The sequence below is a fragment of the Chrysochloris asiatica genome, unplaced genomic scaffold (assembly GCF_000296735.1).
Source record: "Chrysochloris asiatica unplaced genomic scaffold, ChrAsi1.0 scaffold00113, whole genome shotgun sequence".
In the NCBI taxonomy this organism is placed as follows: domain Eukaryota; kingdom Metazoa; phylum Chordata; class Mammalia; order Afrosoricida; family Chrysochloridae; genus Chrysochloris; species Chrysochloris asiatica.
The window spans coordinates 3,448,309-3,465,682 of NW_006408631.1; the positions used below are offsets into that span (position 1 = coordinate 3,448,309).

The window sequence follows — 17,374 nt, forward strand, 5'->3', positions numbered from 1 at the left end:
TGAGGATACTGATTTTCACAGAGGTCCCACCACTAGGGTTTTCAGATTTAGCAAACAAAAATGCAAAAAGCAGTGCAAGGACCATACTTGTACTGAAAAATGATTTGTTGCTTATTCAATCTTTAAATGTAATGGGGAGTTGTGTATTTCCTGTAATTGGAAGAGCTGGACTTAAAACCTTTCTCCATCTGTGTTGGAAGCTCATGCTTTTTCCTACTACATGAGTTGTTTCTTATGAAGTTGGAAGTAAAAGTCACGCATGAAAGATGAGAGCGAAGCTGTCATGTAAGGCTTAAAGTCCTTCACTCAGTTTAGAAGCTTGACTCAGAGACTCTTGTATGTATATTTGACCTGGTTCTCAACCCCACTCCTATCAATCGACCCTATGTAGTGTTTCCAAGGCTGTAAATCTTTACAGGAGCTGAAAGCTTCATCTTTCTGCCTTGGAGTGGCTGGTGAGTTTGAACTGATAACCTTGTAGTTATCCTATTATCCTACAGTGCTACCAGGGCTCCTGCTAGAGATTCTAAAAGCTAGATGGTTGTAGAGGTGAGAAGTCAGAGCAAGTCCCACTACACTGTGTCTCCTCCCCAAACTCCATTGTTCTGGGGCTGTCAAGCCAATTTAGACTCATAGTGACCGGTGGAATACAGTAGAACTGCCTCAGCATTTTTCTAGGCTTCAACCTGTATGCTGAGCAAATAATTCGAGAAGCTGGGTTCTATGAAGAAAACAGTGGCATCAGGATTGGAAGAAGACTCATTAACAACTTGTGATATGCAGATGATACAACCTTGCTTGCTGAAAGTGAAGAGGACTTAAAACATTTACTGATGAAGATCAAAGAGCACAGCCTTCGGTATGGATTACATCTCAATGTAAATCCTCACCACTGGACCAATAAACAATATTCTTATCAATGGAGAAAAGATTGAAGTTGTCAAGGACTTCATTCTTCTTGGATCAACTATCAACACTCGTGGAAGCAGCAGTCAAGAAATCAAATGATGTATTGCATTAGGCAAATCTGCTGCACAAGACCTTTTTAAAGTGTTGAAGAGCAAAGAGGTCAGCTTGAGGACTATGATGAGCCTTACCCAAGCCATGGTATTTTCAATAACCTCATATGCATGCGAAAGCTGGACAGTGAATAAGGAAGACCATAGAAGAATTGATGCTTTTGAGTTATGGTGTTGGGTGAGAATATTGAAAGTGCCATGGACTGCCAAAAGAACCAATCGATCCGTTTTGGAAGAAGTGCAGCCAGAGTGCGCCTTAGAGGCCAAGATGGCCAAACTTCATCTCACATACTTCATACATATTGTCAGGAGGGACCAGTCACTGGAGAATGATATTATGTTTGGTAAGGTGGAGGGACAGAGAAAGAGAGGAAGACCCCCAACAAGATGGATTGGCCAGATGGCAGCTTCAATGAACTCAAGCGTGAGGTTGGCCCAGGATTGGGCATTGTTTCGTTCTCCTGTGCATAAGGTCGCTATGAGTCGGTACTGACTTGATGGCACCTAACAACAACAACAACAACCATCTTTATGTGAGCAGATTGGCAGGGTTTTTTTTCTTCTCAGAGCCACTGGATGGGTTTGAGCTGCCATCCTTTTAGTTAACAGCCAAGTGCGTAACCTTGGCATTACCAGCGTTCCTTGTTGAAAGAGTACTGAGGAGTAACTAGGGGGAATGTGGTTATTCACCCAGTGAAGGTACCAAAATCTTATGGTTCTTTAGGATGGGCTGCATATAAGATGATTTACTGCTGATACAGAATTGAAGATTTCCTGAAAATATATTTCTAGGCTCTCAGAGATCCAGGAGTGCTCCTTGGTTATCACATGCACACATTTGAGACATACCTGCTTTTTAAAAGCTCACTTACCCACCCTGTGGAACCACTGAGTACTCGACCTGGGTATGTGGCTTGGTCCCTAAAGGTACCCCAGAGTCTTTCAGGACAAATCCGAGGCATTGCCCTGTACTATGGTTCCGGGCTCCATATCTGATTCCACATGCCAGTCTCTTCAGGGAGAACGTGGGAAGCTTAAGGACAACAGAGTTGAGAGGGATGTAGGTGGTGAAGACTCCCTGTGGGGTAATAGGGAGATTAACAATTTGTTCCTCTGGTCCCTTGACTACCCTCCCTGTATTGGCATCACAAGATGGTGTTGTGCATGAGAGGCCTGATTGTGGGCTTGGCTGGGAATGGGAAGAGATTTTCCTGACCAAAGAGCTGTGTCTTGAATATTTGTGACCCCAAATTGTATAACCTGTTAGCTTCCTTAATCAACTCTATAATTGTGAGTGTGGTCTGTGAGTGGAGTGTGGCCATAGTAATACATTTGAAAACCTAATTAAGAAGTAGAAGGGGTCCTAGTGTGGCGCTGTGGGAGAATGCATTGGATTGCAGAGTTAGTTTGAACCTCAGGACTGGTGGTTCTGATTTACCAGTTGCTCCTCAGAAACCCTGCACAGGCTTGCTATGAGTAGGAACCAATTTGACGGCATTTAACAACAATAACAAAGTAGAGAGTGCTGTGGTTGGTGTCCAATTTGGTAGGGAAGACTGAAGGCTGGAGGCAGGTCTGCCCTCAGGAATTGGCCTTGGGCTGATGCTGATGGTGATTCTCCTCTTCCACCCATGTGAAGTTGAAGGACAGATAGCCCCTCCCTCCCACTCTTCTTACAGGTGGATATTTATGAGACGTTCCCAATTTTGGGGTGCCACTCTGTTGAGATCAGCCAATGAAGGATACCACTTCTCTGGGTTGATAGAAAGAATTTCAAGACTAATAATAATAATAAAAATGATAGCATAAAGTGAGATTGTTATTCCAAGCACTTTATGTGTATTAAATTATTTTGTTCCCACAATCTTGTTTTGAAGTAGGAACTGTTATTATGCACATTGTATAAATATGGAAACCCAAAGTTACATAGTAAGTAGCAGGATTGGAATTTGAACCCAGGCTGATGGACTTCTAAATTTTTAACTGCTATTTTGTATAGTATGTCTGTATGCATATCAATTACAGCTTTGCCAGAAGGGTAGCCTGATTGTGTGTGCCCATATACACCGTTGATAGCTCAGCAGTAACTAAGACTCATTAGTGGGGTTTGCTGGTGTGGCCTTGTAGGATACGCACTGGAGTGCAGAGTAGATTTGAACCACAGTATTGGCAGTTCAAACTCACCATTTGCTCCTCGGAAACCCAATCCAGGATCAGTATAAATCGGAATGGACTCAATGGCACCTCACCACTACTCCTACCCGAGTAAATTACTTGTAAAATATCTTCTAGAATAATATACTCTCTCATTCACTAAAAACTGGTGTTTCCAGACCCATTCATGCTACTTACCTTGACCACAAGGGTGTGATTTTCACCCGACAAGTAGTCCTCATTACCTAAATGTTTAAAAACTCTTTATTCTGTTGGAAACATTGTAGTTTTTTCCATGATCATTGTTATGTTTGTGTGTAGAACAAGGACAGCAATTATAAGAAAGCGTTGACATTTTCAATATAAATACGTGCTCAAACCCAGGTGGCGCAGAAGTGCCCTATAGCATGTTAATGGACCACATGTAGATGATTAACAGACAGTTTTCGCCTGCGGTGGGCGATGTTTGCGTCCGAGAGCGTGCGTGTCTGTGTGTGTGCATCTGTGTGTGTCTCGGTATGCGCGTCTCTGTGTGTGCATGTTCATACTCTGCGTTTAGCCTGCGTCACTACCATGGCAATCAGTTTCTCAGTGACCTCCGTAGGTGAAGAGGGTTTCTTTGATGGTTAAAGACATACACTTCCCAAGGCATTAAATGTGCATAATGCCTTGAGGGCTTTATTCGCTGCACTAAGCCTGTTTGTCTCCTACCTAAAGTAGCCACAGAGCCTGCATTCCCACAATAGCGGCAGCTCTGAGCAGAGGCTGCCAGTGTTCCTCTCTGGCTGTGCTTTTCACTTTGGGACAAAGTTCTCTAATCAGATCTCATGGATTAATTTTCTCTACACTGTAAAGCCTGAATTGTGAAGATCTCATCATGCCTTAAAGGGCAGCATGAACCAAATTTGGGGCTGCTAAGGATTTCTTTTTTTACCCCCCTCTCCCTTTTTTTGGAGCTGTGAATCAGAAAAAGGCTTTGCCTTTAGAGAGAAATTTTGCTGCTCTTGCCAATAATGTGTAGCAATATTAAATTTAATGGCAGACCTTGAAGTGTATAAAAACTTAAGTCCAGAAAAAGGTAAGAGCCATGCTACTAATTTTAATGTAAGTTTAATAGCCCTAGAAAAAGACAGCATACATTTCTTATTTTGTTTCATGTTAAGTTAAAGATATATTTCAACTCTTAAATGTTTGGGATGTTCTATTTCAATATGAGATGAAAAGGTAACCAAGTATTTTTGATTGGGTAAAAGTGCTTTTTCTTGCAAATGTGTACTTTTATAATGATAGAATTTGCATGCTGACAAATGGGAAGTGCATCTATTATGATAAAGTGCTCAGCAACAAAAGTCATTTGTATGCTTAGGTTACAAATCAATGATACAGACATGCTTAAAAATTCCATTTGTCTGACACTTACTGACAGTGGCATTTTAATTTAAACATTGTCAAGTCTTTTTCATTTTGATTAATGTTGGATTAGATATAGAAATGTATTTTAACTTTCTCTAGTATTCTTCTCTGCACGATTCCCACTTTATAGCAGTTAAAGACTGTCATAGGTATTGAAATAATTAGCTTTATAAAAGGAAATGTCACAGATAAAATGGAGGCAGAGTCCCTATAGCATGTTCTTAGAGCCTATCTGTCAGCTCTAGTAGCCTAAGAGAAACATTTTAAAGTATGAATGAGATCAGAAATGTAAAATATGTGGAGATGGTTCTTGAATTACAAGAACTATTCCTACCTGGCCAGGCAGAATAAACGACATGTCAAGAAATGTCTCTTAAACTTAACTTCAAAGTGAAATTCATCTGTCATTTTAGATTATTCATGTGCATCTACTCAAATGTAACTTTATCATAATTATGCTTGGGTTGAGAGCTGATTTACTGATTGTTGCTAGTTTATGGTATGTGCTTCAATGTCCCATGTTTACAGTGCCAGCAGTGACACCTGCTCTTTATTCAAAATATTAAATGATACTATGGTTGGGATTACCTGAGTATAACTCAGTGTTCTAAACCTTGAAAGGAGCTCTTATGCAGAAATAGTGCAGGGTTTGGCTTATTTGATATGCAGTTTGTCAGGAGGATTTTTCCATTTAGAGTGTTGTGCATTAATTTTAGTATATTTGGAAACTCTTTTCTGTGTGAACTGTAGGAGTAAAATGAATTGCATAAGATGCCATTAGGATTCTCTTGCTTTACAGAGCATAGATGTCATGATGAGAATGACCCCTGTTACTTCTACTACACACAGTCAACTTTAAATTAAAGCTTTCATTTAATTCTTAAGAATTGTGGGAATTTGAATTATTTTTCTAGTAGTCATACGAGCTTTTTAATGTTGATGAATCTGAGGTGTCTTGTTTGAAGATAGATATCTTTACATGCATATGGTCTTATTAGAGATTTTTTAAAATGTGTTTTATATTTTATTGGATAGATTTTGCATGATTTGTTTTATGACCTATATTGTGGAAGGAGAAATTTCCTTTGCTGACTGTTCATCTTGGTTGATGAGCCAAAATCTCAACTGGTAGCGAGACTACTTTTTAAGAGATGGTTTTTTTCTGACTTCCACATCTAGTTTAAGTGGAACATTTTGAATGATATGGATCAACTCTGTTTCACAGTATGTAAAATGAATAGATTTTGAATTCTCATGAAATAAGAGTTGCATTATTAAGCAGTAATGTTAGTGAAAGTGGTTTCTTTTGACTGGAATACAAAGTTGAGAAACATCCTTTCAGAGTATTATTGATATGCTTAGGAAATTATTTATTTTACTGTTATCATACTAGCCTCATGCACAGTATACTACATGAAAACTTCAATTAGAAGGCATCTGTCTCATGATTTGTAAAAGGAGACTATGAGGCTGCGAAGGGCTCGAACTGCAACCTAAAAACAGTAGCAAGCTTGAGGCATGTCAGGCAATTGTTTTTATAACCTTGATGTGTCTAGGAACTTCAGTGTCCTCTTGAGTAGCAAAGATAATACTTTCTTGCTTACCTCACAAGGTTGTTATAAGAATTACTGAGGAAGCATTTGGGAGATTGGAAAGGACTATAGAAGTATAAGGTGACACAGTTATAAAAATATGGATCATGTATATTTTGTTTACTTTATTAGGAAATTTTTATATTTCTTCTAAGGTGCTAAAAAAAAAGCACTTTGACCCAGAACTTTTCATATCATATGCTATCAATTTCTGCCGGGGGTGGTGGTGGTGGTGGTGGTGGTGGTTTAGTTTAGCCTCCAGGGAAGCAGTGTGCATGCTGAGTGTGAATGTCTTGAGGAGGGGCTGATGTCAGTGCGGGAGTGAGTCCTCCATATGAAAAACAGGAAGAAGCTGTAACAGCCTCATCATTCTTTTATAAGAAGAAAATGCATAGGCATGGAGGAGCTACGGAGTTTTCTCAGACACACAGAGCAGATCTGTGGTCTGATCACACCCCTCCCCCATTATCAGCTCATGGTAGTTAACCCTGCTCTTTTCCTTCTCTCAGATTTTTACTTATATAGCAAAACCCAATCCAACCCACTGCTGTCAAGTCAATTCAGATTCAGAACGACGCTATCCCAAAGCCCGCCTCCCCCCCCCACTCCCGACAAAACCCAAATCTACTGCCATCTACTTGATTTTGACCAGTGTTGTTATTGCTAAGCGCCTCAAACCAGTTCCAATTCATAACAACTCTGTATAGGGTTTCCGAGGAGTGGCTGGTGAATTCGAACCACCAACCTTGCAGTTCAAATGACCTTGCTTATCTTGCAGCACCATACCTGGGCTCCTTATAGTGACCGTATTTGGTGTTTGTTGCTAAGTGCCGTCAAGTTGGTTCTGACGCATAGCGACCCTGTATAGGGTTTCCCAGGAGCAGCTGGTGAGCTTGAACCGCTGAGTCCTTGGATGGTGCATGTGGTTAACACACTTGGCTGCTAATTGAAAGGTTGGAGGTTCGAGCCCATCTAGAGGTGCCTTGGAAGAAAAGCCTGGCTATCCTACTTCTGAAAAATCAGACATTGAAAACTCTACAGGACACAATTTTACTCTGACAATATGGGATTGCCATGAGTTAGAACTGACTTGATGGCAAAAAAACCCACAAACAAAAAACATCTGCGGTTTCTCTCATATATCATGTCATTGTAATTCAGTGTACAGGCCTTTTTTCCTCTTCTTTTTTTAAATGGTTAGGAAGCATAAAATTGAGTTTCTTGTAGAACACCTAATAATTTGTCAATAAACAAAGACATATGATAGGGCGTCAAAATTCATGAAAAAAAAAAAAAAAGGGATGCTAGGACAATGGACATTTCCATGAACTTTTTGAAGTTCCCTGGTATTGAGTGCAACTTTATGTATATGAGGAGAAGGAGCCCAGGTGGCAGTGTACAATGGACTGCTAACCACAAGGTTGACAATTCAAACCCAGTAGTCGCTCCAAGTTGAAAGAGGTGGCTTTTTGCTTTTTTCACAGCCTTGGAAACTCTTTGGAGGCTTACTAGGCATTGGAATCAACTGGATGGCAGTGAGTTTTATTTATGAGAGAGCTTTAACAAGTTTGTGGGAAAATTCCATTACCTTTCCATTCCATTTTCCCCTGGACTTTTTGAAGCCCCCTCACAAGGTTCTGGTTGGGATGTGAAAATCAATAAAAATGACAATCTTTCTTCCAGTAAGTCTTAGTTTATGGTCTAAACCTATATTGCTCTAATTATATATTATCACAGGACTATAATAGAGGTGTGTTTTTGAGGTATCTGGGGCATGGAGAAGTCAGTGAAGGATATCTGGAGATGACATTTGAATTAGCCATGAAGATTTTATCAGGTGGAAAAAGCAAGGGAATATAGATACGGAGAAGCAGGCAAGGACCAGGTATTATAAGGAGCTCTGGTGGTAGAATTTTAAAGTTTAACTGCTGTGGTTTGAACCCACTCAGTAGCTCTACTGGAAAAAACCTGGGGACCTGCTTCCTGTAAAGATTATAGTCCAGAAAACCAAAGGGACAGTTCTACTCTTTCACTTGGGGAAGCTATGAGACCGAAACAACTTACTGGGCACCTAACAACAAAAATCCAGGATAAGGAGTATGGGCACTTAAAAAAAAAAAAAGGCAGCCAAAACAAAACAGAAAACAACAGAAGGTTTTAAGCTGGGAAAAGCATAGTCAGATTAGAATTTTAGAATGAACTCTCTGAAAACTACACTATGAGCTACTGAAAGAAAATAATAATTTTTATTTAATTTTGAGACTGATGGGGGAAGACTGAGGCTGGAGCCAGGGAGACCAGAAGAAGGCTGTTGTTTAGTAACTAAACCTCTGTAACTAGGTAAGACTACAGTGATGTTGTTGTTGCTAAGTGCCACTGAGTTGGTTCTAACTCATAGAGACCCTGCTTTGGGTCTCCAAGGAACAACTGGTTGGTTTGAACTGCTGACCTTGTGGTTCACAGCCCATTGCTGATCCTACAGTGCTACACAAGGAGACCTATCCACTGAGATTTCTTAGGCTAGATGTACTTTGGGTGCTGTGCCCTTACCAAAGCTGTCCTAGAAGTCACATTGCTTGTTCTTCTGAATAAGGAGACCTGCTGGCATAGTGGTTAAAGAACTCTGCAGCCAACCAAAAGGTCATGGTTTCAACCCAACAGCGGCGCACCAGGAGAAAAATGCGACAGTCTGCTTCTGTCAGCATTGTTGTTGTTAAGTGCCTTGGAGCCAGTTCCGACTTGTAGCAAGCCTGTACAGAGTTTCTGAGGATTTGAATTACCGACCTAGTGGTTAATAGTCCAGTGCTTATCTTACAGCGCCATACCAGAGATTGCTATTGTTGTTGTTAAGTGCCATCGAGTCAGTTCCGATGCGCAGCGACCCTGAGTAGGGTTTCTGAGGAGTTGCTGATGGGATTTGAGATGTCAACTTTGAGATTACAGCCTTGGAAATCTCGTAGGGAAGTTTTACTCATCCTATAAGGTTGCTATGAGTTGAAATAGACTCAATAGCAATAGTTTATTGGTTTATTCTTCTGCATATACATACACATACTTGTTAACTACAACTCCGTAGGGTTTTCTTAACTGTAATCTTTATGGAAGCGTCTCGTCAAACCTTCCTTCTTCTTCATTACCACTGGGTGGATTTAATCCTCCAATGTTTAGGCTAATTGTTGTTGTTGTTAAGTGCTGTTGAGCCAGTTCCAATTCACAGCGACTCTGTATAGGGTTTCCAAGGAATAGCTGGTGGATTTGAACCACCGACCTTGTTGGCACTACCCCAGAACTCATTTAGGTTAGTAGTCCAGTGCATAAAGTCTCTCTACTATCTTTGTAAAGACACCTCAGCTTAACTCCTCCTTCCTCTAGATGCCGTTGCCCAACAACAGCTTGCTTTGACATTTCCTTGAGTAAATGGACCCATAGATGAGTAGTTCCTGAGAGACAGAGAGGATAATAGTGTGGTCAGTTATGAGGGTTTGGTGTAGAGGTATAATATTGTAAGGATGGTCAGGTTGGGACAGGTCATAAAGGGCTTTCTGCATCTGCCTGACTTTGAACTTGATCTAATCAATGAGGGAGAGGATGGTAGTCTTTAGAATAGATAGATGATATGAAAGTATGATTTTAGGAAAAAGACTCTAGAAGTGCTCTGAGGAATAGTTACTTGAGAAACTGACTCAAGCACATCAAGGCCATGAACCCGAGTCATTGAGGTTTTGACAAATGATCCGTTACTGTCTCTAATTTCTTGCCAACAAAACAGAAGTTACCATGAATGAGCTAGAGTTACTTCAGCTGTCTCTTCAAGGAAGGTGAATGATTGTTTCTATTGATCTGTTTAAGAAAAACAAGTCATGGTTGGTGATGTATGTAACATAAGATTTTCTTCTTAGTCATTGACTTGTTGCTTATTGCTTTTCTTTAAGATCTGTGTCAGTATTGTCCGTTTTTTTTTTTTTCCCCCAGGGAGAGGATAAAAAGGCAAAAATTGAGAGACTATACAAGCAGGATACTGAAACACCTTCAAAAAAATGTAGCTCCAAAATTAGGAGAAGAGAAAAGAAGGGATGGAATTAAAGGCGGCAGCTCTGTAGGAGAGCATTATTACTCTGGCTTTTGTAACGTTTCTTTGTACATTTTCCCTCAAGTCTCAGTTCATCCATCATCATTTGCCCTTGTCTTTATTCTTTGTTTTATTTTGATGTCTAAAGTTATACCCACTGACTTTAAAAAAACTAAACAATGATGATTTTTACTAAGTGCTAAATAGAATTTCCTCCTAACTTTCCCACTCCTCAAACATAACCATGATGAATGTTTTGCCATCTGGATTTATATCCTTCTAAGGCAGAGTCCTTAGTCCTGGGGCGGAGCCCTGGTGTGGGGCTGCGGGTTAATATGCTGGGCTGCAAGGTTGGTGATTCAAGCTCACCAGCCGCTCCTTGGAAACCCTATACAGGGTCACTGAGTCGGAATCGATTCAACAGCGCTTAGCAACCAACAACAATCAAATAAAGAGGACAGAAATGAGAGAATAAGAAAGGTATAAAACAGTTGAAGTTAAGCTTAAAACAAAAAAAAAAAGAAAAAGAAAAAGAAAAGCTGGGAGAGACACTCTTTATACGACAGACACTTAGAAATGGAGTCCAGTTGAGGGACTAGCTCATATTTATACTGGGGTCAATGAGGAAAAATAGGGCTGAGTATGGAATGATCCACACAATTTACACTGTACATTCTCTCCATTTTTCTGAGCACATAAAAATTCAGTTCTTTAATGGAAGCTGCACTAATGCAATGATGTGACTCACTCTGTAATATAAACAACACACACCCTTATCCCCCTAAAAAAAAACCACTGTCATCGAGTTAATTCCGACTGTACAGAGTAGAACCGCTCTGCTTCAGAGTCTATAAATCTGTATGGAAGTGTAATGCCTCCTCTTTTCTCCTGCAAAGCAGCTGTGTGCTTGAACCCTCAACCTCCTGGTTAAGAGCCCAACCTTCAATCCACTGCACCACCAGCACTCCATATACACTGCCTTGTTATTGTTAAGTGCCATTGAGTTGTTCCACCTCCTAGAGACTCTGTATGGGGTTTCTGATGAGCAGCTAGTGGGTTTTAACCACTGATCTTGTGGTTAGCAGTCCAGTGCTTATCCACACCAGGACTCAGCCTTCTTGTTGTTACTATAACTCCTATCTTTTTTCAGGTTTTCACTAATGATATGAAAAAAGGAAAAGGCCAGAATTCAACCAGGATAAGGCAGGGATGGGGGAGAATAATAGGTATTGGATGGTAGAGGAAGGAGGGATCACATCTTTGTTGAAAACAGGGCTTGGTCTGTTCTTATCCTTAATTAACTGTGGTAAATAATCATTCGAATTACATTGTATATTCTTTATTAATCTATACTTTTAAAAAAATGTCAAGTTTGTGCCTTTGTTTCCCCCCTGAAAAAATGATGAATGAAAACAAGAGATGCACAGAAGGCCAAAAGAAGAATAAAATGAATAAAGAGGGAAGCTACTTTATTCCTCTCCCGATGCTTGTGTTTCTCATCTTTCCCACCCTGAGCATGCACACTCTTCTCTTCGGTGTGATATATCCTCCATCTTTCTCCAGTTTGCTCCATTTTTTCATAGACAGAAAATTGAAAGTATATCTGGTTTTTAAAACCACATGCAAGCCATTGAAGATAAGAATCAATGATTGGTATTGCCCTACCTCTGTCACAAACAAGATAAAATACTTTGGAGCCAGTTATCTATCATTTGTTTTGGCCTAGGGAAAGTCATTGGTTGCCAACCAAAAGACTGGTGATTGAAGTCTACCCAGACTGAGGCACCTTAGAAGAAAGCCCTAGTGGTCTGAAAAATCAGCCATTGAAAACATTGTGGATTTCTACACTCATGTGCATGACACTGCTATGCATTGGAATTGAATTCATGACAACTGGTTTTAGAGACTCTGTCTTTTGTTCTTTTTAAAGAATGTTTTATTGTGAATTGGATGAAGGTTTACAGAGCAGATCAGTTTTCCATTCAACAAGTCATACACATTTTGCTTCATGTCCTAGATTGTAATCTCTACAACGTCCTGTCACTTATCCCACTAACTCCCTGACACTTCTGAACTTTGTCCTTGGGTAAATGCTGCCCTTTTGATCTCAAATGATTGATTATTCGAAGGTAGCCATTCTTCCTCAGTGTTGTTATTCCCTCTATAGAACTGCCTATTATTATTATTATTTTTTTGCTGAAAAGTGAGCCATGGGTATGTGTTGTTGTTGGTAAGTATTGGGTCCGACTGATAGCGACCCTGCACAGGGTTTCCGAGGCTGCACATCTTTTATGGGAGCAGAAAGTCTCAGCATTATCCCGTGGAACAGCTGGTAGTTTTGAACTGCCGACCCTGAGGTTAGCAGCCTGATTCATAACCACTACGCTACCAGAGCTCCTTGAAGCCTGACTAAGAGCCATAATCATCTTGGGACTCCACCACTGTCTATCCGACTAATAGGCCGATCTTTTTTTTATGACTTTGTGTCCCACATTTCTCTCCCATTTAAAGGGATCTTTCTAAGACATCTTCAGCGATATTTTCATTATTCTAATCACAGAGAAAATGTCATTAAGAAGAAACACAAGCAACACAAATACTGGCAGATCTGGCAGAAGCCTCAAATATCATGGAGAACAACAATCAACTTCTGTGATGAATTTTTTAAAATTAGTTGACTGTTAGTGCAAATTTGTGATAGTAGGTCTTGGCTAACATTTTCTTTATATTCATTGGGGAAATGTGACTTATTTGAGGACCATGTTTCATTGGTTCACTGCATTTAAAAAGGTCAGTGTGGGATAAGCCTTAGACTGTCAACTGCAAGGTCTGTTGTTCAAAGCCACCATTTGCTCTAAGGGAGAACGATGAGCCTGTGTGTTCCCATAAAGAGTTATGGTCTTGGGAACACCAAGGAACAGGTCTCCTCTGCCCTCCAGGGTCTCTGTGAGTTGGAACCTACTCACTGGCATTGGGTTTTTTGTTTTGGAAATTAGCATATGGATTCCTGATGTGGTGCTGTTGGATTAGTACTGAACTATTAACCACAAGGTTGGTGGTTCAAACCCATCAACTGCTCCTATGAAACCCTATACAAGTTCGTCATGGGTTGGAACAAACTCAGTGGCACTTAACAACAGCAACATTTGGAGTCCTGGTATGGCATTGCAGGATAATGCACTGGACCTCAAAGTAGGTTTGATTGCAAGGTCAGCAGTTCAAACCTACCAGCCGTTCCTAGGAAACTCTATACAGGGTCGCTGTGTGTTGGAACCAACGCGATGGCACTTAAAAACAACTACCTGTTATTTGGAGTCCTGGTGTAACGCTGTATAGGGTTTCCGACTGCTATCCTAAAGCAAAAGATTAGTGGTTCGATTCCACCAGCGGCTCCTCGGAAACCGTATTCAGGACTGCTATGAGTTGTAACTGATCTGACTGCACTTAACAATGACAACCTGTTATTTGGAGTCCTGGAATGGTGCAAACTCTTAAGCATTTGACTGCTAACAGAAAAGGTAGGCAGTTTGAGTTCATCCAGAGGTGCTTTGGAAGAAAAGTCCGGTGACTTCTAAAAAATCAGCTAGTAGAAACCCTGAGGAGCATGTTTCTACTCTGACCGTGAGGCATAGTCAACTCTATGGCAAATGGTTTTGGTTTCCCTATTATTTACCCCTTCTGCTCTTTATTCCTTTATATATGATTTCTCTTGACATTATTTTAACCATACGACTATTTTATTTTGCTCTCATTTATTCTCAGCTTTTTTCAGTTTTAAGCTTTTTTTTACTTCTATTTTTATACTCTCTTCTTCAGTTTAATTTCTCACTTATTCAACAGATTATCTCCTTGTACTGTCACTCACATTGCTGAAATCTTCTCCCATTCTCATATGCAACCTGTTATTTTTTTCCACTTTGTCCTTTCATTGTTTCTTTGTAGTCCCGTGTGGAGAAGAAGTACATGGGTGATTGGGAGAGTGCTAGAAATTCTAATCCAGGAATGCTCCAGCCCTTTGGTACTGACTGGGAGAATTTGGGATTCAGGATAAAATAATGGCAAAAAACAACAGTTCTAAGTACAGCTTAGTTTTTGAGCCAACCACCTAGGCCAACTGCTCAGGCTTTCCTTTTCTTCACTTTGAAAATATGAGCATAAGCTATAAGCTCTGTGCATTTCTAAGGGTTGTGAGGAGAAAATGAGATGCTGTGTCTAACAGGTCTGACCAAGTGCTTGGAACATTGTTATGGGTCAGTTTTGACTCATAGTGATCTTGCATAGGGTTTCTGAGGAGCAGCTGGTGAGTTTGAACTGATTTTGTGGTCCAGTGCTGATTTTAGGCCTTTACTAAATGCTCTATCCTCCTCCTAATAGTAGGAGCTCTGGTAGCGTAGTGGTTACGAATCAGGCTGCTAGCCTCAAGGTCAGCATCTGGAAACTACCAGCTGTTCCACAGGAGAAAGATGAGGCTTTCTACTCCCATAAAGATTTGCAGCCTCAGAAACCCTGTACAGGATCTCTATGAGTCAGAACCAACTCCACGGCACCTCACCACCTCCTAATAGTACATGCCTGCTCATTTTAGTGGCTATCTTTCACACATATCATCTGTTTCCAATTCCTTCCTTTCATGCTGACCATCTATGCTAGTCTATGCCAGTGTTGTGTTTATATTAGGGGGCTTCAAGAAGTTCTTGGAAAATGGAATTATAGAACTTTCCCACAAACTTTTGAAATCTCTTTGTATTATTCCTCTAAGCCTCTCTCTCTTTTTTAAAATATTTTATTGTGAATTATGTGATAGTTTACAAGGGAGAACATTAGTTTTACATTCATCCTATCGTATATATCGTTTCATTGCCATGGTTACAATCCTCTCCATGCATCATCAACCAACCAAAGGGTATACCCTGCAAACCTGTCCCCTGGTCGTCAGCACACAGCCCCTCTCTCCCTCTCTGAGTCTAAAGTCCTCAGCCGCTCCATCTCTCCCCATCATCGTCTCTGCCTCCATCTCTGGCTTCACTGCCTCTCTGGGTAGGGTCCTGCTTTTTTGCTTTTCTCCCTTGATGGTCCGAGGGACCTCTGCTCCTAGACTGTTAATCACTCCCCTCTAAGCCTCTTTTTGTACTTAATATTTTAATAGCTACTAAAGAATCAAGCTTATGATAAAGGTGTGCAGGAAAAACAATTCAAGAAAGCAATAAATTAACCCTTAGCTGATTTTAATTAGCACAGCAGTTGTTATTTCAAGTATATGAGTGCAGAAGTAGATTACGTACTCAGTTCTGCTAATCACAGCTTACCCACAATATTCTCTACTCCTTGAAGAGAGTATATATCTGATGATTTGTACTGTATTTCTCTTTGTGGGATTATGTGTCATTTATTTTCTCCTTCATCCTTCTTTATACATTTGTTATTAGCAGATAACCTTCATAATCAGAGAAAAAGAGAATCTATTAAAAACTCAAATGCTGTCAAGTTACTTTCAACTCATAGTGTCTCCATAGGACAGAGTAGAACTACCCTATAGGATTTCCAAGACTGTATATGTAAATCTTTAAGGAAGTAGACTGCTGTAACTTCTGCCACATCTTTCTCCCATGGAGTGGCTGGTGGTTTCAAACTAAAGATTTCTCAGCTAGCAGCAGAGAACTTAACCAGGGCATTAGCAAGACTCCTTTAAAAAACCTATTAAAACATCAAATTCAATCTAGAACAGTCTTTTACTGACTCACAGCTCTGCTCTGATTAGGCCGATGGTGTCCTGAAACCCCAGAAACTTTCTTTCTACCTATAGCCTTCTCTGCCTCAGGTTGAGTGTGCTAATGCCAGGTGTTGTTGTTAAGTGCACTTAAGTTGGTTTCTACTCATAGTGACCCTATATATAAAGTGTAATTTTATACAGGGAATGGCTGGTGGTTTTGAACCGCAGACCTTTGAGTAGCAGTGCAGTGATTATCCTATGGCGTAACACCAGGACTCTACAGTTGCAGTCTCTCTTTCCCTCCAAGTCTTTTTCCTCAGACACAAGTCCTTTCCCAATGTTTATCTCTGCTGCTTCTCTTCACACTGCCTAGCTTCTTTCCTATATAACCATTTACAACATTTTGCACCTTCTGTCTTATTTTCTCTGTCTGAACTAAGATCTTTTTTGCCTCATCAAACTGGTAAACTCATCCTTCATGTCTCTTCTATTGTTGTTGTGAATTGGCGTCAAGTCTATTCCAATTCGTGGCGATCCCATGTGTGCTATATAGAACGGCTTCTAGTATTCCCAAGGCTGAGATCTTTCAGAAGTGATCACTGTACCTGTCTTCTGAGGTGTTTCTTGGTTGGGGTGAACCACCAGCTTTTCAGCTAGTAGTCAAGTGTTTAGTCATTAGCACTACTCAGGGACTCAAACTGATCTTTTCATCTCTGCTGTAGTTGAACAATGTTGGGCTTAGATACAGGCTGTATGAGTTAAGGTAATGTTACTTCGTTCCACATAAAGTTCAATATCTCAGTGGCTTGATATGCATTCCTTGCTGCTTTCACAGTCCAATGAAAGTGTCCTGGTTGGGTGGTTCTCTTCTAAGTGGTGATTTGGAGGCCTAGGCCCCTTCCATCTTGTGGCTTTGCTGTCCTTAACATGTGACTCACAAGGTTAGCCTGGGTTTAATCTCCTTTCTAGCTACCTAGAAAAGGACAGAAAAATAGAGGATCACGTATGGAAGATTTTTATGAGGATGTTATTTATGGGCAAGGCTCAAATTTCACTGGCCCCAAACTCAATCACATAGGCATACAATCACATGCAAAGGGTGATAGGAAATGTGGCCTGTATGTAACCAGGAGGAAGAGGAAAGGAATTTTGAAGATTCTTTCTCTTCTAAAGCGAGATTAGAAGCTCTGATTGTTATTCCATGTCTTTGTCCTAGCTGTGTGATGAATTAATTGTTGTTGTTAAATGTCATCGAGTCAGGTCTGATTCATAGCAACCCTGTATAGGGTTTTTGAAGACTGACTTGTGAGTTTAAGCCACCTAAGGAGCTCTGGTAGCGTAGTGGTTACGAATTGGGCTGCGAACCTTAAGGTCAGTGGTTCGAAACTACCAGCCGCTCTGCGGGAGAAAGATGAGG

The 17,374-nt window shown here is 40.5% G+C and overlaps 1 protein-coding gene across 2 annotated transcripts in view; it reads left to right on the forward strand.

The window, feature by feature from the left end:
- Positions 1 to 3,933: 3,933 nt before the first annotated feature.
- The window catches only part of PLCH1 (phospholipase C, eta 1), a 238,126-nt gene continuing 224,685 nt past the window's right edge, over positions 3,934 to 17,374 (forward strand). For both annotated transcript variants that reach the window (XM_006867956.1, XM_006867954.1), the window contains exon 1: positions 3,934 to 4,251. In XM_006867956.1, the coding sequence (XP_006868018.1) occupies positions 4,209 to 4,251 (43 nt within the window). In that variant the 5' untranslated portion in view covers positions 3,934 to 4,208. The remainder of the gene's footprint in view (positions 4,252 to 17,374) is intronic.